The sequence below is a fragment of the Astatotilapia calliptera genome, chromosome 11 (genome assembly GCF_900246225.1).
Source record: "Astatotilapia calliptera chromosome 11, fAstCal1.2, whole genome shotgun sequence".
Taxonomy (NCBI): Eukaryota; Metazoa; Chordata; class Actinopteri; order Cichliformes; family Cichlidae; genus Astatotilapia; species Astatotilapia calliptera.
The window spans coordinates 3,803,163-3,824,931 of record NC_039312.1 but is presented as its reverse complement, the minus strand read 5'-3'; the positions used below and the strand labels follow the sequence as shown (position 1 = coordinate 3,824,931).

Here is a 21,769-nt window from a genome sequence, read left to right as displayed (position 1 = left end):
TGTCCCTCCTTGCCCAACTCCCAGCACATCGTGCCTCGACCTCCTGGTCAGCTTCATGCTGGCGGCCTCCGAAGGATGCGGCCTATTTTGCAAGATCTCACAAAAGTTTTGCGAGATCCTGAGTTACTTTTGGAAGATCTCGAAAAAGTTCATCTTCATTTTTTTCTCCCATGTCCGTCGCAAGGATCCGTAAAATAGAGTGGAATGAATGATTTTAATTAATTATTTTAGTGCTGAGTTGAAATTACAACTGAATTGTTAAAAAAATTAGGAAAAATGCAACAATTTGTTCTAAAAAAAAATCTTCATCATACAAAATAATTCAGTGTTTCTATAATGATTAGTTCATAGAACAAGATCTATAAGTATAACATACAGTTGATGTAACAGATCACAGATCATTTCTTTAGGTCTTAACAAGTCTTACAGCTGCTCTGTCCTATTTTCCATTTTTCAGTATTTTGACTCTCATATTTTATAGTTCAGAGATGGAGGAGTCTGTTCATGAGCAGCCCCTTGAAATGCTGGAGAATTTGGAAGTGGAGGAACTGGAATGTTTCCACTCCTACCTACAGGATGTACCTGTAACCATCAATAAGTGCCAACTAGAGAATGCAGACAAACTGGAAACTAGAGATCTGATGGCGCAGACATATACTAATGACCATGTGATGGAAGTGGCGACATCAATTTTGAAGAAGTTGAAAGGTCAGTCAGAGGAAAAAGACATGAAACCCTTGGTGCAGTATGAAGACACAGAACTGGCAATTGTATCTCGTGAAATGTATTAAAAATTTACTCTGTATTAGTTTGATTTTAGTCTAGATTTGTGACTTAAAATTAGAGATGTGCAAAGCAGCTGATATTTGTATCTGTATTTGTATTTGTTGAGGGGGGAAAGGTATTTATATTTGTATTTGTATTCGAGTAAAATTCAAAATAGGCATAAAATTTTTGTGTTACACTTCTAATTAACGTTACAGAGTAAGTATTCTTTAATTATATCCAATATAATAATTATGAATATGCAGTATTAGTTGATGTTTTCCCATAAATGTAACGTCATTGAAAAGAAAATAGCATAACAGCCATTGCCTCATCCATGGTTAAACCAACAACTAATAAAATACCATTGGAACATTATGAACCCCCCCACCACCCGTCCTCTTGGAGGACGCTGATCAGACAACGAAACTGACTTGCAGGGGCAGAACATGGCTGTGATGATGAATTGGTGCTGGTAGAGGGGTTGGAGTTTGGGGGGGGGGTCCTCTCAGTACCAGGAGAGGATGCTTTAAGCTCATGTGATTATGCAGATGTTTGATATCTCTGCGTTTCACCTAAGTTAATGAGTGACGGGAAGCTATGCTAAGGTTAACTGGCCTATAGTCTACATCTTAAACGTACCATATAACTCACACAAGTGCATACAATTCAACACAACTACACAAGCATTGTTTTAACCTTTTTAACCGAACGTTAAGGTTACTCTGTCAACAGCCTGTTGTCTAAATTACCGAGCTAACAGAGCTACGTAAACAGAGTGAACATGAGAGCACTGCAGACGTCAATAATGCAGCGTAATGGAATAATCTCCCGATGTTTGCAAAAGTTATAATCTGCCTCCAGAACCCAGTTAAGGTGTAAAAAAATCTATTAAAAAAAAAGAAAAACTGATTCAGTTCAGTCTTTTTTCGCTCAGCCAAGCCTTCTCTGTTGCTGTGTGAGGCAGCCCGTGTCAGTCACCTCTTTCACATATCACTCACTCATCTGGGCATGCACTGCGGTCTCATAAGGAAACTCAGCTTTTTGATATAAAGTTTTTCCTTGTTCCCAAATACAAATATTTTTTAAAGTATTTGTTCGAAATAAATATTCGTAAAAAACACGTTATTTGTGCCTCTCTGAATACCGTATTCGGGTTCAGCTCCACCCCTACTTCAAATCATGTTTGCAGGCAGATATTTTCATGTTGTTTTGAAGCCTCACAACTTTTTACTCTCAAAATACCAGTTTTATCATTCGTGATCTGCTGATAATATAACAGAGCAGCTAAACCGGTTGTGTCAGTTTGAGTCCAATGAGGCCAACGTGCTGAGACGAGTGTCTTCCTCACCTGCCCCTATCAGTGCGGGACTAACTTTTGCTTGACATAGTGGAAACTGTAGATCTGATGGTGCAGACATATACTAATGACCATGTGATAGAACTGACTACATCAATTTTAAAGATGAAAGAAGGTCAGTCAAAGGAAAAAGAAGACAAAGCCAGTTTTATTATTCAAAATGTGCTTGTTCCTTCAACAGGACATTCCTCAACCCAGGGAGCGTCACCATTATCACCAGAAGGTAAGAGTCAACATCAGCTATGGAAAAGCTAAACCTACACTATTACACATCATCACTGACATCACTGGGAATCAGGCAGGAAAAGAGGTCAAAGTCTTTAATCCCATGGGATACAAGCTGATATGGGCATTTGGATGTGGATTAAAATTTCAGATCAAAAATTCATGAAATTATTCATTCAAGATCCAATAAAGTGAAAAAAAAGTTACTTTGTCATATTTATACCAGACCTGAGGAACTAAGTGCTGACACTGATGCTTAGAACAGGTTTACGGTCCCCGTTGGACAGAAGAATTAGCCCTGATGAGCAGAGAAAGGTCCAATCTGAATATGGGGCAGACCAGGTGAGAAATGTGGTGGAGAGCAGAAAGGCAAGCAAGTAGGTCTGAGATGGATCTTCCTTTTTGTGGGTAAGAATTTTGAGATGTGTTGATAGAAGTGGAAGCCAGTAATAGTCTAACTGAGGAGTCTCTGAAACGGAGGATACGGGAGTCTTGTATTATTGTAGTCTTTACCTTGCAATATAAAGTGACTTGGGGCAAATGTTGTTGTGATTTGGCACTAAATAAATAAAATGGATTTGAAGGAGAGTTCGTCCGCTAGTCGAACCTCAGATACAGGAGGAACAATGCGGTTTTCGTCCTGGTCGCGGAACACTGGACCAGCTCTTTGTCCTCTCAAGGATACTTGAGGGTGCATGGGAGTTTGCCCAACCAGTCTACATGTGTTTTGTGGACTTGGAGAAGGCATTCGACCGTGTCCCTCAGGGTGTCCTGTGGGAGGTGCTGCGGGAGTATGGGGTGTCTGGCCCATTGCTACGGGCCATTCGATCCCTATACAACCATTGCAAGAGCTTGGTTCGCATTGCCGGCAATAAGTCGGACTCGTTCCTGGTGGGTGATGGGCTCCGCCAGGGCTGCCCTTTGTCACCGATTCTGTTCATATTTTTTATGGACAGGATTTCTAGGCGCAGCCAAGTGGCAGAAGGCTTTCACTTGGATGGTCTCAGGATCTCATCTCTGCTTTTTGCGGATGATGTGGTTCTGTTGGCTTCATCGGGTGATGGCCTCCAGCTCGCACTGGAACGGTTCGCAGCCGAGTGTGAAGCAGCGGGAATGAGGATAAGCACCTCCAAATCTGAGGCCATGGTTCTCAGCCGGAAAAGGGTCGAGTGCCCACTCCAGGTCGGGGATGAGTTCCTGCCCCAAGTGGAGGAGTTCAAGTATCTCGGGGCATTGTTCACGAGTGATGGGAGAAGGGAGCCGGAGATCGACAGACGGATTGGTGCGGCGGCTGCAGTGATGCGGACGCTGCACCGGTCCGTCGTGGTGAAGAGGGAGCTGAGTGTAAAAGCGAAGCTCTCAATTTACCGGTCGATCTACGTCCCTACCCTCACCTATGGCCATGAGCTGTGGGTAGTGATCGAAAGAACGAGATTGCGGATGCAAGCGGCGGAAATGAGCTTCCTTCGAAGGGTGGCTGGCCTCTCCCTTAGAGATAGGGTGAGAAGTTCGGCCATCCGGGAGGGGCTCAGAGTAGAGCCACTGCTCCTCCACATCGAAAGGAGCCAGCTGAGGTGGTTCGGGCATCTGACAAGGATGCCCCCTGGGTGAGGTGTTCCAGGCATGTCCCACTGGGAGGAGGCCACGGGGCAGACCCAGGACACGCTGGAGAGATTATATCTCTCGGCTGGCCTGGGAACGCCTTGGTGTTCCCCTGGATAAGCTAGAGGAGGTGGCTGGGGAGAGGGAGGTCTGGGCTTCTCTGCTTAGGCTGCTGCCCCTGTGACCCGGCCCCAGATAAAGCGGAAGAAGATGGATGGATGGATGGAGTTGAAGTCAGGGAAGTTAATAAAAAAAAGGTCTAATCTCATAATAAGCATCTGAATCAAAACTGTGGCTGTAGTGAACTGTTCATCTAACTGATGGTTAAATGAGTCTAGTCAGATACAGCTAAGTGCTAATACAATTTAGCACATTTTTAAAAGCACTGTAGCTGTTTCTAATTGGTAGGTTTAAGCCTCCTACAGTAGACTGTAGGTTACTTTCTCTGGGTCGATGAGTCATGTTATGGGTCAGCTTCGGTCAGCCTGTCTGAGAGGTTTCCATTGCACAGTTGTATGCAATAGGCAGAAAGTGAAAGATAAAGAAACATAACCCAGTGAGTGATTGATTAGTTGATCATATGATCAATTGGATGAACTTCTGTTTATTTCCTTCTTGGAGTCTGCTGTGCCACCAGCTAAGAATCCTGGGGTACCTGCAAAACATGACTTAGTGGAGTACTTGGTGCAGAACCTATTTTTTTGGCAAGCATAGTTGTTTGGAGGTTTGCACACATCTCAGGAGAGATTTTGGCCCACTCCTCGTTACCTTTGCCTGCCACTTAGGAACTTGAAGTTTCAGCTGAATCCACAGACTTTCTACAGGACTGAGTATGAGGAGCTTGCAAGGAAAAGCATCTGGGCTTCTTTAAGTTTCTTAAAACTTTAAAAAAAACTTAAAGAAGTCTTTCCAAGTTTAGACTACGATAACCTGGACGTCTGAGAACCTTCACAGACATATAGGACTGAGGTTTGCAGACTGGCTAGGGTACTTGATGACCTTAATGTGCCTAATATTTATTTCTACTTTGCTGCCTCAGAGGTATTTATGGGGGTCACTGTCATGCTGCAAACCTCAATTCACAACCCATCTTCAGCATTTTGGCTCAGGGAAGAAAGCCCATGTGGAAGCCCTGCTTGGCATCGGAATCAGAAATCATACTAATCAGTTACACACAGGAGGGGTGGAACCTTTATATTCATAAATATAATTTTATCAGAATTCACTCACATAAAAAACTGAATTGTAATCTATTTGCACATCTTTCAAACAGAGTTAAGTTTACTAAGTGTCACGTTCCTGGGTCTGTTGACCCAGCGTTTTAAGTTTTACTTTATTTTGATATCTATGGTTTATGTTTAAGTTCATTGGGTTTTCTAAGTTCATTTGTTTATTAGTTTCCCCTTGTGTTTTCAACCCCTGTGTTAAGTCTTCCTTGTCCTTTATATGTTTCATGTATGCATGTCTTTTTAATTCTCAAGTTCATGTTGTCATGTTTGCATTTCATTATGTTTCCTGTTTAAGTTTGAAGAGGTCCTGTGTTCCTGTGTTCAATGTGTTTAGTTTTACGTTTCCCCTGTGATGTCGTTATGTGCATGTGTGTCAGCTGTTTCCCCATGTGTTCCCACTTCCCTCATTATCCTCCTGTGTGATTTAGTCCTGTGTTGTCAGTCATTCCTTGTCAGGTCGTCTGTTCTTTTCCATGCCATGCTCCTAGGTTTCCATGTTCCACGTTTAATGTTCCAGGTAACTTTGTATCAATGCCAACTTTCATGTTTAGGATTTTTCATGTTTATTTTTAGTTTCCCCAGTTTAGGTTGTTTGTTTAGTCTCATCTTTGTTTGCCTGAGTATTTTTCCATCAGCCATATTAAATGGCTCACTTCTTGTTAACATTCACGTTTTGTTCTATGTGTCTGCATTTTGGGTCCACTCCTCACATTTATACAGTCAGCTTCGCAGCCTGACTGTGACACTAAGTGACACATTCATGTTCATTTCTTCATCTATTAGAGGAGCTTGCCATGTTACGGACAGGATTTGTGAGGAGGGTGTCAATAGAAATCTTTACACAGCTCCTTGAAGCCCTTGTAAGTGATGGTGTTTTGGATGATCTGGAGAAAGAATCGATATTAGAAAAAAACCAAACCAGAGCAGATAAGGCTCGCTGCCTTATTGACACAGTGAAAAAAAAAGGAAACAAAGCCTGCAGGATAACTATCAACCATCTTCGGATTATAGATCCAGTTCTCTCCTCTCAACTGCATCACTCCTCATCTACAAAGAAAGGTGAGACCACATATCTGTAAAACAAAGGTTTTTTTTTTGTTTTGTTTTAACTCATTTTCATGTTTAAACAATTTTATTTAATTAGCAAACTGTTACATGTATGTCAATATTTTTGAAAATACATGTATTAAATTTTATTCATAAAACTGTTATCAATGAAGTTCTTAACACACTTGCCAGTTTATTAACATTGTAATTCATTATGGACTCATGTTCTCCAGTGTGATATCTCTACAGTTATAATAATTGAATTATTCATGCATTTTTAAAATTCTTATTCTTATTCTTATTATTACTGTAAAATAACTAGCTTGTAATTTAACCATGTCATCCATAGTTATTTTGGAAAAAAATGTTTACATCCAGCTGACGAAATACCTGTAAATACTTAGGACGTTTATGTACTTTATTTCTATTTGAATGATGTCATATAATATTAGAACCTAAAAACATCCTTAACATACCCTGAGGAGCTAACTTAGCCTTAGCTCCTCAGGTGTGGTACCCTACCCCCTAGGGTACCTATATGAAAACAATACAAACAAAATTTATTTTTGTCTTATGATACTGTAAAAGTTTCATGTCATATGAACATCTCACTTACATAACACACACAAACTTGTGGTTCTGAATCTACACAGTAACCCAAAGACATTTAAATTAACTTCAGTGATTTCTAAGTATTTATAGGCTGATTTTAAAACTTCCTTTTTATTTCAGAAATGTAATATTTGCACTGTAAGTGCTTACTTGACAAATTTCATCAGTTGGGGCTGGATCAAGTGAACCAGAAACATTCAATGTTAAACTATGACATTTCTAAGTTTTTCATTAGTCAATGCAGTGTTATTTTTGGCCTGCTAACATGGTGTCACTTAAGTCAAGGTTTTGAACTTTTGACTGGATTTTTCTTTTAAACTGACAAGAATATTAGAAAAAAAGTACATTTAATTGTGTTTTAATATAACATAAACAACTTCATCAGATAAAGATCTGTAGGAAAAGTATGTTTCCTGATTTTTGCCACTTTTTTCTTCTTATTTTAATTTCTGTTCTTTCTTTTTTTTTTCATTCAGAGACTCTGCAGCCATGTCCGTCTAAATTCAAGTCTCATCTGAAGAAGAAGTATGAGCGTGTGGTCGAAGGGATCTCTGTAACATTAAGCAAAAACCTTCTCAATCAGATCTACACAGAGCTCTACATCACAGAGGAAGGGACTGCAGAGGTCAATGATGAACATGAGGTCAGACAGATTGAAACAGCATCCAGGAAACCAGACAGACCAGAAATAACAATCAGACAAGAAGACCTCTTTAAAGCCTCACCTGAAAGAGATGACCAAATCAGAACAGTGCTGACAAAGGGAGTGGCTGGCATTGGGAAAACAGTCATAACACAGAAATACACCCTGGACTGGGCTGAAGACAAAGCCAACCAGGACATCCAGTTGATATTTCCATTCACTTTCAGAGAGCTGAATGTGCTGAATGAGGAAAAGTTCAGCTTGGTGGGACTTGTTCATCACTTCTTTACTGAAATTGAAGAAGCAGGAATCTGCAGCCTTGAAGACTTCCGGGTTGTGTTCATCTTTGATGGTCTGGATGAGTGTCGACTTCCTCTGAACTTCCACAAGACTACAATCCTAACTGACCCTAGAGAGTCCACCTCAGTGGATGTGCTGCTGATAAACCTCATCAGGGGGAAACTGCTTCCCTCTGCTCACCTCTGGATAACCACACGTCCTGCAGCAGCCAATCAGATCCCTCATGACTATGTTGACATGGTGACAGAGGTCAGAGGGTTCACTGACCCACAGAAGGAGGAGTACTTCAGGAAGAGATTCAGAGATGAGGAGCAGGCCACCAGGATCATCTCCCACATCAAGACATCACGAACCCTCCACATCATGTGCCACATCCCAGTCTTCTGCTGGATCACTGCTACAGTTCTGGAGAATGTACTGAAAACCAGAGAGGGAGGACAGCTGCCCAAGACCCTGACTGAGATATACATCCACTTCCTGGTGGTTCAGGCCAAAGTGAAGAAGGTCAAGTATGATGGAGGAGATGAGACAGATCCACACTGGAGTCCAGAGAACAGGAAGGTGATTGAGTCTCTGGGAAAACTGGCTTTTGATCAGCTGCAGAAAGGAAACCTGATCTTCTATGAATCAGACCTGACAGAGTGTGGCATCGATATCAGAGCAGCCTCAGTGTACTCAGGAGTGTTCACACAGATCTTTAAAGAGGAGAGAGGACTGTACCAGGACAAGGTGTTCTGCTTCATCCATCTGAGTGTTCAGGAGTTTCTGGCTGCTCTTCATGTCCATCTGACCTTCATCAACTCTGGACTCAATCTGATGGAAGAACAACAAACAACCTCTATGTGGTCTAAATTATTTAACAAATCAAATCTTCAAACTCTCCAAAAGAGTGCTGTGGACAAGGCCTTACAGAGTCCAAATGGACACCTGGACTTGTTCCTCCGCTTCCTCCTGGGTCTTTCACTGCAGACCAATCAGACTCTCGTACGAGGTCTGCTGACACAGACAGGAAGTAGCTCACAGACCAATCAGGGAACCGTCCAGTACATCAAGAAGAAGCTCAGTGAGAGTCTGCCTGCAGAGAAAATAATCAATCTTTTTCACTGTCTGAATGAACTGAATGATGGTTCTCTAGTGGAGGAGATACAACAGTCCCTGAGATCAGGACGTCTCTCCAGAGATAAACTGTCTCCTGCTCAGTGGTCAGCTCTGGTCTTCATCTTACTGTCATCAGAAAAAGATCTGGATGTGTTTGACCTGAAGAAATACTCTGCTTCAGAGGAGGCTCTTCTGAGGCTGCTGCCAGTGGTCAAAGCCTCCAACAAAGCTCTGTGAGTAAATATGTGATCATACCTTTATTTGGACATAATGCATAGTCAGTGATGTTTTTGATCAGAAGTCAGTAATTGATGATGACTTTGTGTTCTATTATTGGAAGAACTTGCATCTCTAAGTAGGGGAATTTTCTTCTTCAACTGTAACATTTTTCATGGCTTAATAATGTACTATTATCAAATTCACTGTAAAAAATAGAACCCAAACAAAAAAAAAAACAACAAAAAAAACTTTCTGTCACTGTCAGTTCTCACTCACCTATCTTTTCATCTTCCCAACAAAAAGTTGTGAATAACACAGAGCTGAAGGGTTTGTTTGTTTGTTTGTTTGTCTGTACAGTAGATCCTTCCTCAGTCAGTGTTTATCTATCTTGAGGCATGCTCATTCATTCAGGTAAAGAAACCTCAGAAAGTTTATTCTGTTCATCTGGACGTAGGATTTTCAGCGGGAGAAATGTTTTGACATCCAAGTGACTTCTTCAGTCTTGGCTGACTGCAGGTTTCGCCAACCTTATAAATAGTACCTTTCCATAGTGACTTAAACTAGCACACTTAATGGCTGTGAAGTCAGTTGCATGATTGTTAATATGCAAGTTGTCATGAGCATTGATCTATGGCAATTGGTTCCATTTATATAGAGATGGAGAACTGCTGCAATCACAGCATTGTAAGATGGTGACAGATGTACTGTTAGGCCCTTCCTCGATTCAGATTTGGTCTTTCCCTTTTCATGCAAATGGCCTCCTTGACTCCGTGCTCAAACCAGTGTGTCACGGTTAACCGAGTGAGCCGTGTGGAGGAATAAATGAAGACCCAAATGCAGGCACTTGCTGATATGCCAGGGAGGTTTATTGCAAAACAAAACACAATGCGAAGATGGCAAAATGGAACCAAAAGTAACCTGAACTGGGAGAAACTAAACAACTAAAAAGCAAACCTGAACACGAAGGATGGAGAGCGAAGGTACATGAAGGATGACGTCAGGGAGAACACACGGTAGATTTACAGACAGACCAGCAATCAGCACACGAGTTCACACAACCTAAGTACACACTGAGGAACACAGGGAAATTACACACAGGTGGGGGTAACAGCTGGATCTTATGAGACAGGGGAAACGCTAACATCAGCGACCAACAGAGGGAGCAAAAAACAAAAGTCAGAATGCCAGTTCACGAAACCATAATAATAATAATGATAATAATAATAATAATAATAATAATAATAATAATAATAATAATAATAATAATAATAATATACAAAACCAAAATCACTGAGTTCATGGACTCAGGACCATGATACAGTGTTCCTCCGTGTCCTTGATGTGTACATCCTCATCATTGAGTGTCCACTGGCTTGTAGGTGTAAATAGACTGAAGCTTTTCTGAGTCCTGGCAGTGTTCATGCCTTTTTTTTCCCCCCACTTAAGCAATACTTGTAAGTCTGGTAGACTCACAACCTTTTGGAGTTTTAAATCAATCCAGCCATAAAGCAAATTATGTAAAGCTATGATGTTGTTTACTCCACCTTAGTTCCAAGCAATACAGACCACATGTACAGTGAGTATTTTGTATTTTTGCATTTCTTAAAGCACAGAGGGAAAAAAAATAAATGTTTAGCTTGAACAAGTATGTAAATCAAGGTTTCTTATTACTACTGATGCTTCCTTCTTTGCGCTTAATTGGAAGTTAAACAGATTCATGTCAGTCTGTAACAATAAGAATAACTTTCTACAATCTAGACTGAATCTACACTTGCTGGACTCCCTGTCCATCCTGAACACACAGTGTTTTTTGTTTTAGATGTTTAGCTTATTGATTAACCATGAATTTTATTGCTCACTGGCATTTTTCTTTGACTGATTATAATATGTGAACTGATATAATTTTTATAACAAATATTGCTTATTATTCGTTGTTTTCAGGCTGACTCACTGTAACCTCTCAGAGAGAGTCTATAAAGCTCTGTCGTCAGTTCTTGGCTCCCAGTGTTCTAGCATGATAGAGCTGGACCTGAGCTACAACAGCCTGGAGAATTCAGAACTGGAGTTTCTATCTTCTGGACTGAAGAATCCACAATGTAAACTGAACACACTGAGGTCAGTTCAAATGATATTTTATTTTTCATCAGTTGACAAAACTAACCAATTAAATATTTTAGCCAAAACAAGTGAATTTAATTCATGTATTGTTATTTAATACTAAGGAATTATGGGTTCCTGAAAAAATTGTATTGGATGTTATCAAACTTAATGACTCCTGATCACACTTTTACACAAGCATTGGTTTTAATGTTTGTCTTATTTTTCAGACTGAGTCAATGTAACCTCTCAGTGAAAAGTTTTGAAGCTCTGTCCTCAGTTCTCTGCTCCTCTCGTCTGAGAGAGCTGGACCTGAGCTGCAACAACATTTGGGATTCAGAAGTGAAACTTCTGTCTTCTGGACTGGAAAGTCCACAATGTACACTGAACATGCTGAGGTCAGATCAAATGATATTTTATTTTACATCAGTTGACAAATAACAACCAAAAAATCTGATGTCATTCATGTGTTGTTACATCTTAGTAAGGCATTTGAACACCAGTATTTCTTTATTGTTTGCTTTTATTTTTTCCCCAGGCTGAGTCATTGTAACCTCTCAGAGAGAAGCTGTGAAGCTCTGTCCTCAGCTCTCAGCTCTCAGTCCTCTAGTCTGAAAGAACTTGACCTTAATAACAATAGCCTGCAGGATTCAGGAGTGAAGTGTCTGTCTGTTTCACTGCAGAGTCCTCACTGTACACTGGAAACTCTCAGGTCAGGATTAAAACTTTTCCACTGATATATATTTTAATCTTAATTATATTATTGTGTAAACAGAAAAGCTTTATACAAAATATACACTGCCAGTCAAAGGTTTGGACACAAATTCTCGTTTAATGGTTTTTCTTTACTTTCATTACTATTTACATTGTAGATTATTCTCAATGAACACATAGGGAATCACATAGTTTTTTTTAAAAAAAGTGTGAAATAACTCAAAATATGTTTTATAGCTTGAATTACTTTAATTACTGCTTTGCACACTCTTGGCTTCATGAGGTAGTCACAATTCTTCTCCACTCATCTTAAATACACGAACATCACAGTGATGTGTGCTGAGCCCCTGCTATATTCCTTGTTCACACACGACTGTGTCGCTAAACATAGGTCCAACACCATAATCAAGTTTGTGGATGACACAACCATCATAGGCCTCATCATGAACAATGATGAGACTGCACTATTGAGAGTAGGTGATGGCACTGTACAAGTGGTGTCTGGATAATAACCTGTCTCTCAATGTCAGCAAAACAAGGGAAATGATAGTGGACTACCGGAAATCACCAGTCGGGGAACACTGGCCCATCCACATCAACGTTGTCAAGGTCGAAAGGGTAAGCAACTTCAGATTCCTTGGAGTCAACATCACTGAGGATCTCTCCTGGAACCTTCACACAGACACTGTAATCTGAAAAGCTCGCCAGCAACTGTAACACCTGTAGAAGTTTGAGATCATGTTGGCATTCATGCCAAACTTCCTCAGCCTCCTCAGGAAGTACAGGTGTGCAATTGAGAGCTTGCTGACGAGCTGCATCGCAGTTTGGTATGGGAGTTGCTCTGCCAGCAGCCAGAAATCACTACAGAACGTGGTGAAGGCAGCAGAGAACATCACTGGCATGAGGCTTCCTGCCATTCAGGGCATTTATCTTCAGCGGTGCCTCTGTAAAGCACACAGCATCATCAAGGACCACAGCCACCCAGCACGCCAGCTGTTTTCCATGTTACCATCTGGCAGATGTTACAGGCGCCTGTCTGCTTGGACTACAAGACTTAAAAACTGTTTTTACCATCGAGCCATTCGACACCTCAACACCTGAAAACACACCTCACTTCACAGGATGCAAACAGATACTGTCTTACAGTTGCTCAAGTACACTCTACAATCTGCACTGTTCACTTCACTTTTATCAATATTCACAAAAACTCATACTCTGTGCAATACTATACTGACTGCCACTTTTAATCTTGTACTGCACATGAACTTGAACTGCTGCTCACTCCTGCCACTTTATTCTCATGTGCAATTACGTTGACACCCCCCCTCAAGATTTCGATGGATAGGTATTGCTCTCCTTCTTGGTCATATTGCCCTTTACACAGCCTGGAGGTGTGTTTGGGGTCATTGTCCTGTTGAAAAATAAATGATGGTCCAACTAAACGCAAACTGGATGGGATAGGATATCACTGCAGGATCCATAAAGGCCTGATTAGCACAGTCTCCTCTGAAGAGTGGATGTAGAGAAATGTCTGCTACTGGAACTCTGTGTGGCATTTATCTGGGCTTTAATCTGAGATGCCCTTAACTTTTGCTTCCTGAGGCTGATAACACAGAAGAATTTATCCTCCGCAACAGAGGTGACTCTTAGTTGTGATATAGAGCGCTGTGGCAGGCTGGATCAGGAGTGAACTCACGGAGGCAGCTTTAATGCTCTATCAAAATTTAAATAATACAAAACCGGGAATAAGAAAACAAATCTAAAAAAACTGGGAAGTTAAGAACGTAGGAAAGTAGAAACCAGAAGCCTGGGAAAAACGCACAGCAATGTGCAAAGATGTGACTAGGGGCCCATAGGGCTTAAATGCACAGAGGATAATGAGGGAATGGGATACAGGAGCGAAACACAGCTGGAACCAATGGCAAATACTGAGACCCAGGCTGTATCCCAATTCAGGGTCTGCAGCCTTAAAGGCCGCATTTTAAGGCCGATTACGTCACAGCGACGCGACGAAGGCTGTCCCAATTCAAAGGCTGCTCGAAATGCGGCCCTCAAATGCGTCCTTCATTTCCCTGAATTTTAAGGACGTGGTGGTGTAGACTTCGTGGCCCAACATATCCCAGAATGCATAGCGCAGAGGTGGGTGTGGATAATTTTGCCGAAAAAAAAACGGCGGATGAGGGGTGCCCGAAGAGTAAACTTTAAGTAAGTACTGAATATCATGTCACTTATTTATGTGCAAATGTTTAATAACGAAGAACATCAAAACATGACTGTTGGCCACATGTCGGCAAAGTTATGTGACATAAGTGACGTTTGTACTAACTTGGTTTTACAGCCTTTACTTTAAAATATACGCTGTTCAATAGCTGACCTTAATCTTACAGAGAATGATCAAAGCTCATGTAGAAACAAACAAACAAATGAACAAAAGATTTTCTCCTTCATTTCTGTCAAACAAAGCTGTATGAAACGTTTCCAGCTGTTAGTATCATGGTTGCTAGGCAACCTGGGCAGCGCAACGGAGGCTAGACCGTCCCATATCACAAGCCTCGCACTTCCGGCCTTAGCGGTCTTTAAGTACGCGGCCCTTGAGGATCGTTGAGGCTGCGTACTTTAAGGCTGCAGACCCTGAATTGGGATACAGCCATTGATACAAAACTGAAAACACTGAACACAGGACTTGGAACTGTCAAAATAAAACATGAAACATGCAACATTTACAAAGACGCGGACTTGACACTGTCACGGCTGACGAGGCAAGCCATGTGGAGGTGAAGAAAGGACCCAAATGCACCCAGAGGTTGTGATTTGAACGAGCTGTCAAAACCAGATGACTATTGCACACACTAGAGAGCAGGCTGGATGGATGCACTGGACCCTCCAGTGGGGACCAAAGATGGCTGAAATGATCCAGATGGCAGATGGCTGAATGGGCCCCTCGGACCCTCCAGAACCCCAAGCGGACACAAGGAAATGCTGGCTGGGCTCTCTAGAAGCCCCAGTGGATGAGGCAGATGCCGGTGTGGGAGCCACGGAGTGCTGGTTTGGCTAACCTGAGCCTCCAGCAGATGCAGGGCCAGAAGGTATGGGGACCCCTGGCTGTATGGGTAGCTGAACTGATGGCCGAACTGACGGTTGAGTAAATAGCTGAGCTACTGATTGAACTGCAGGCTGTGCTAATGGTTGAGCTGCACACTAGGGAGAAGGTTGAACTGCATACTGAGGAGAAAGCAGAGCTAATGGTTGAACTGCAACCTGAGCAGGTAACTGAACTGCAGACAACAGAGCAGGAGACTGAGCTAAGGGCGACTGAGCAGGAGACTGAATTAGAGACTGAGCAGACAGCAACACAGGAGACTGAACTAGAGACTGAACTGATGAAAAAACAGATAGCAGAGCTACATGGGTTTTGTCTACAAACCCATGTACTGGAAATCTCGTTTGGCTCTTTGTGGAAGAACTTCTAATCCCTGATCCTATGAGGTTCTGGAGCTGGTGTGGATGAGTCACCCAGCTTGACTCCCTTGGCGTACTTAGCCCTGCAGTTTAAATCTTATCAGTCACACTTGTGTCCCCTGGTTTCTTTCAGCAGCTCCTCTTTCTGGCTTCTCTGTATAAATTTACATGTTCCATACATAAAATGAAGCAAGATCACATACAGGCCAAAGTGTCATGCCATTGCTGGTCTGGATGGGATACACTGCCTGAAATGGAGGCAAACTCTAACCCACAGGTGAATCGTCCACAGTTACACTTTGCCCAGTGTCATAAAAGGCAAGGCAAGGCAAGGCAAATTTATTTGTATAGCACAATTCAACAACAAGGTGATTCAAAGTGCTTTACAGAGACATTAGAAACAAAAGCAAACAAAAAGCATGATTTAAAATTGATTAAAACAAGCAAACAAACAAACTAACTAAACACACACATTTCACACCTGTTCGCGCGATCTGAACCCTTATCGTAAGGGGAGCTACCAGTCCTTCTGTGGACGAGCTACTTTCTATTTTAAATTCCCTGAATTTAAAATACTCTCTAGACCCAGTCTAGACCCAGCTGGGGAGCTACCCAGAGCTCTAAACCCACTTAACAAACAAACAAACAAACAAACAAACAAACAAACAAACAAACAAACAAACAAACAAACAAACAAACAAACAAACAAAACAGTATATAAAATCAAAACAGATAAAATCAGAACAGTAGATAAAATCAGTAGTTAAAGTTTTGAAATTTAAGCTTAACAAACAAACAAAACAGTATATAAAATCAAAACAGATAAAATCAGAAATAGATAAGATCAGTAGTTAGTGTTAGTATAAAAGGGGAACCCGGTCCACCCACTAGTCCCACACAGTGCAGACTGCCTTCTAACATGTCTTGATTCAGGATAATCAAATCTGATGATCCTTGAGAGCTTTCATGTGAAAGCTCTTCAGAGACATTGTAGCTCTAAAAATTTCTCTCCATGTCTCAGCATCCCTCGGACTTTCAGTCAACTCCCCTCTTGACCTGTATACACCAAGGATGAGGATCCCAATGTAGGCCTACAAATGTGTGATGTCTTCATGATGTTTTTTCTGCTGGTCACTGAAAATAAGTTTCACCTCAGGACTGGTTATATCCAGAATAATTTTCTGATTGACTTGATATCTTGAAAATGACTTGCTGCAAACATGTATGTCCTGGTAAAATTCGTCTTATGTTAGCAGCTGAGCAGGGACTCTGTCACTGAGGGATTCCAAGTGACGGCCACCTTTAGATTTACTTTCAGAAACAGAATGAAATTATTTCTAAATTATCCTCCTATTGTGAGACATCTTCCTCTTCCATGTCACTGTATGCCTGACTCTCTTCAAATATGAGTTCTAGAGTCCTCTGACAGCTCAACCTTTTGGTCACACTGATTGTGGAAGATTCTGTAATGTGACATGGAAGTGTTTATCTCTTTTGCCCTCTGGACTTGTGTTTTGTGTTTTTGTTTGTTTGTTTGTTTGTTTGTTTGTTTGTTTGTTTGTTTGTTTGTTTGTTTGTTTGTTTGTTTGTTTGTTTTTCTGTTAAAAATTTCAAATGGGTCAATATGAATATTGTACAAGGGATAAATGATCGCTCGATTCAACAGGTCTGTCAGTAATCAAGCCTGGGTGTGGCTAGTGAAATTGAATTCAGCATTCCAAAATGCAAATAAAAAAATATTGATCAATCATTCAGTTCATAATTTAGCATGAAAGGGAATTATTGTTTCACTGAGGTACTACATAGCCTGTGTGTGGTAGGCAGGAATATTTTTTTTCAATTCAGAAATGAAATCTTCATTTAAAAACTGCATTTCTTACTCAAGTTTTAATTTTCCAATATTAAAATTAATTTGATAGAACAGAGGCAACATTTTGTATTTTGGTCTAGACAACCCAAAATGTGATGTCAAATCAAATCAAATCACTTTTATTGTCACATCACATGTGCAGGTACACTGGTACAGTACATGTGAGTGAAATTCTTGTGTGCGAGCTTCACAAGCAACAGAGGTGTGCAAAAAATACAATAACGTAAAACAAGCAAAATATAAGAATGGCTAAATCTGAGACTAATAAATATATGTACAATATATAATAGTATATGCATTACTGGATGTGTATACTAGATATGTTTTTCTACATGTGTGTGTGTGTGTGTGTGTTTGTGTATACATATTTTACAAATTACATAGAGTAAACAATAAAATAAAATATACAGAGGTTGGTAGTTGGACATGTGCAAAACAAGTGGCATTAATGTACAGTGTGGAGCGCATAATGTTCAAGTTCCAGTAGTGAAGCTGAGGTGTCTATGACGTGTTCAGCAGTCTGATGGCCTGATGGAAAAAGCTGTCTCTCAGTCTGCTGGTTCGGGACCGGATGCTGCAGAACCTCCTTCCTGATGGAAGTAGTCTGAACAGTTTATGGCTGGGGTGACTGGAGTCCTTGATGATCCTCCCCGCTTTCCTCAGGCACCGCTTCCTTTAGATGTCCTGGAGGGAGGGAAGCTCACCTCCAATTATCCATTCAGAGCACCGCACTACTCTCTGGAGAGCTTTGCGGTTGTAGGCGGTGCTGTTGCCGTACAAGGTGGTGATGCATCCAGTGAGGATGCTCTCAATGCTCTGCGGGGGCTCATGCCGAATCTTTTCAGTCTCCTGAGAAAGAAGAGACACTGCTGTGCCTTCTTCACTGTTTTGTTTATGTGTCCTGACCACATAAGATCCTCAGCCAGATGTACACCAAGGAAGCGGAAGCTGCTCACTCTCTCTACAGCAGCGCCGTTGATGGTGATGGGGGTGTGTGCTTCTCTGCACCTCCAGAAGTCCACTATCAGCTCCTTTGTCTTTGCGACGTTGAGGGTGAGATGGTTGTCTTGACACCAGTGGGTCAGGGCGCTGACCTCCTCCCTGTAAGCCTCTCATCACCGTTGGTGATAAGACCCACCACTGTAGTGTCGTCCGCAAACTTCACAATGATGTTGGAGTTGTTAGTGGCCGTGCAGTCATGGGTGTAGAGTGAGTACAGGAGAGGGCTCAGTACACACCCCTGTGGAGCACCAGTGTTCAGTGTGATGGGGGATGAGGTGATGCTGCCCAGTCTGACCACTTGGCTTCTGTCAGACAGGAAGTTAAGGATCCAGCTGCAGAGGGAGCTGCTCAGTCCTAGATCCTGCAGTTTCCTGTCCAGCTTCGAGGGAACGATGGTATTGAATGCTGAGCTGTAATCTACAAACAGCATTCTCACATACGTGTCTCTCTTCTCCAGGTGTGACAGGGCAGTGTGTAGTGTCAGGGCTATGGCATCATCGGTGGACCTGTTGTGGCGGTATGCGAAATGTAGAGGGTCCAGTGAGTCGGGTAGTGAAGAGCAGATGAAGTCCCTGACCAGCTTCTCAAAGCATTTGCTTACGATGGGGGTCAGGGCTACAGGTCGCCAGTCATTCAATGAGGAGATGGTGGAGGATTTGGGTACAGGGACGATGGTGGCCATTTTGAAGCAGGCTGGGACTACAGACAGAGAGAGGGAAAGGTTGGCTGTATCCCAATTCAGGGTCTGCAGCCTTAAAGTACGCAGTCTCAACGATCCTCAAGGGCCGCGTACTTAAAGACCGCTAAGGCCGGAAGTGCGAGGCTTGTGAAATGGGACGGTCTAGCCTCCGTTGCGCTGCCCAGGTTGCCTAGCAACCATGATACTAACAGCTGGAAATGTTTCATACAGCTTTGTTTGACAGAAATGAAGGAGAAAATCTTTTGTTCATTTGTTTGTTTGTTTCTACATGAGCTTTGATCATTCTCTGTAAGATTAAGCTCAGCTATTGAATGGCGTATATTTTAAAGTAAAGGCTTTAAAACCAAGTTAGTACAAACGTCACTAATGTCACATAACTTTGCCGACATGTGGCCAACAGTCATGTTTTGATGTTCTTCGTTATTAAACATTTGCACATAAATAAGTGACATAATATTCAGTACTTACTTAAAGTTTACTCTTCGGGCGCCCCTCATCCGCCGTTTTTTTCGGCAAAATTATCCACACCCACCGCCGCGCTATGCATTCTGGGATATGTTGGGCCACGAAGTCTACACCGCCACGTCCTTAAAATTCAGGGAAATGAAGGACGCATTTGAGGGCCGCATTTCGAGCAGCCTTTGAATTGGGACAGCCTTCGTTGCGTCGCTGTGACGTAATTGGCCTTAAAATGCGGCCTTTAAGGCTGCAGACCCTGAATTGGGATACAGCCGTTGAAGATGTGTGTAAACACTCCAGCCAGCTGAGCCGCGCATGACTTAAGGACTCGGCCGGGAATCCCGTCCGGACCAGTAGATTTGCGCGCGTTCACCTTCCTGAAGCACTTCCGCACATCCTCCTCAGACACAGTGTGCGCACTGACGTCATCCGCGGTGCGCGATGTCCACATGTGTAAATGCCAGGTCCTAGGAGGTTAACGATGCATGATGTTCTCCTACTGTAATGTCCTTTCTTACTACTGCTCTGATCTTCTTAACCAAATTCTCTTTGTCAATGCACTGCTCAGGTGAAGATTTGAATTTTCTTCTTGTTTGTTAATACTAATTAGCTATTTTTCAATAAATGTCTTTTCAATAAAAACACGAGGCACAATCAATATAAAGTCAACAGAGTGCATTCTAGCCACATTTAGAGTAAAGAAATGGAAAGACAATGACAATGAGAACAGTGTTTTGCCAAACCAATCACGTGGCTGCAATAGCATGAGTGCACACTGAGAACAGTTTTCTTTAAGTTGAACATTTAAAGTTTTTGGTATTGAACAGAAACTCCGTTTTATTTTATTTTTCAGACTGAGTGGCTGTTTCCAATCAGAGAGAAGCTGTGAAGCTCTGTTCTCAGTTCTCGGCTCCCGGCCCTCTAGTCTGAGGAAGCTGGACCTGAGTGACAACAACCTGCAAGATTCAGGAGTGAAGCTTCTGTCTGCTGCACTGCAGAATCCACACTGGAAACTTAACACTCTGAGGTCAGATCAAAGGATTTTTTTTTTCATCAAATGATGTAACTAACCAATTAAAACTTATTAAATGTGAGTTTTTTCCATTTATTTTTGTGTCATAGGTTTTTTTTTTTTTTCATTATTTCTAAATCACAGTAGATTGCCACATTTATAATGTGTTTAAAATAAGGAATTAGCTATTCTAGCAACTCGTCATTGCCCCATCAATACACATTAAATTCAGGTTTGTGTGTGTGTTCTTTGTTTTTAGACTAAGTGGCTGTTTCCTCTCAGAGAGAAGCTGTAAAGCTCTGTTCTTTTCATAACAGTACAATTAATCTTGTGATCAAATGCGGTCTATTTTTTGTCCTCTAATATGCACATTAAAGACAAAATATAATTCTGCTTTCTTTCCCGTGATCAGTATTGAAAAAATTGAAATCATCATTTCATCTTACTAAGAGCAACTATATTTATCCCATATTAGGTCCTTATCATTGGCTCCCTGTTGAAACAAGAATTAAAATCCAAATTCTTCCGCTATACAAAGTCCTGCTTATTCAGGTTCAATGATATGTTAAAGACCTCATGAGACCGTATTCTCCAAGCAGAGCACTTTACTCTGGTGCCTTTGGTCACCAGTATACCCTCACCCAGATCAGCAATGATATAGAAAAAGAGATCAAAACTGGAAGCAAAAGAAATCAGAATTAGAAGCAACAACACTAGAAGCAACAACACTGGGGAGAATTTCTCCCCAGTCTCATATTTTCAAACTGTTGCAATGCCGCCTGTTTAATCTGTAAATCTCTGAGACCTTCTGTACTGAAATGTAATTAAAATGGTAAAAAAACTGATGCAATAGTTTTGCTTCCAACCCAGCTGTGATAGTTCCATGTGGTAGGTTAAAAATAATCATTATGTGCACAACCAGCTGAAGCAACACTAAAACGGATGATGTGACATCATTTTCAGTGCTCACTGCTATGCAACGAGGTAAGCAGTGAGCATTAAACAGCCTTACTTGTGATTCGTTAGAGTATTTAAAAATAGACTTAGATTAGAATAGAATAGAATAGAATAGAATTCAACTTTATTGTCATTGCACATGCACAGGTATAGGGCAACGAAATGCAGTTTGCATCCATCCAGAAGTGCTTTAGTGATATAGATATATTACAATATATATTAGCAATAATATAGATATGTAAGGTTAGGGTTTCATTTTTGATAAAGCATATAGGTAGGGGTGGATCAGGTGACCCTGAATCCATCCTGAGTCGCGCTTCCACACGTCTGGACTACTGGGGGAGTTCCCATGAAGTACTGAACATTTCTTCTCCACTCTTCTGCAACTTGAGCACATTA

The 21,769-nt window shown here is 41.5% G+C and overlaps 1 protein-coding gene across 1 annotated transcript in view; it reads left to right on the top strand.

Moving 5' to 3' along the window:
• The window catches only part of LOC113032636 (NACHT, LRR and PYD domains-containing protein 12-like), a 55,778-nt gene that overhangs the window by 1,043 nt on the left and 32,966 nt on the right, over nucleotides 1–21,769 (top strand). Inside the window, exons 2-9 of the mRNA XM_026185648.1 lie at nucleotides 482–708; nucleotides 2,307–2,348; nucleotides 5,965–6,240; nucleotides 7,317–9,114; nucleotides 11,042–11,215; nucleotides 11,428–11,595; nucleotides 11,736–11,909; nucleotides 20,255–20,428. Coding sequence (XP_026041433.1) covers nucleotides 489–708; nucleotides 2,307–2,348; nucleotides 5,965–6,240; nucleotides 7,317–9,114; nucleotides 11,042–11,215; nucleotides 11,428–11,595; nucleotides 11,736–11,909; nucleotides 20,255–20,428 — 3,026 coding nt within the window. The 5' untranslated portion in view covers nucleotides 482–488. The remainder of the gene's footprint in view (nucleotides 1–481; nucleotides 709–2,306; nucleotides 2,349–5,964; nucleotides 6,241–7,316; nucleotides 9,115–11,041; nucleotides 11,216–11,427; nucleotides 11,596–11,735; nucleotides 11,910–20,254; nucleotides 20,429–21,769) is intronic.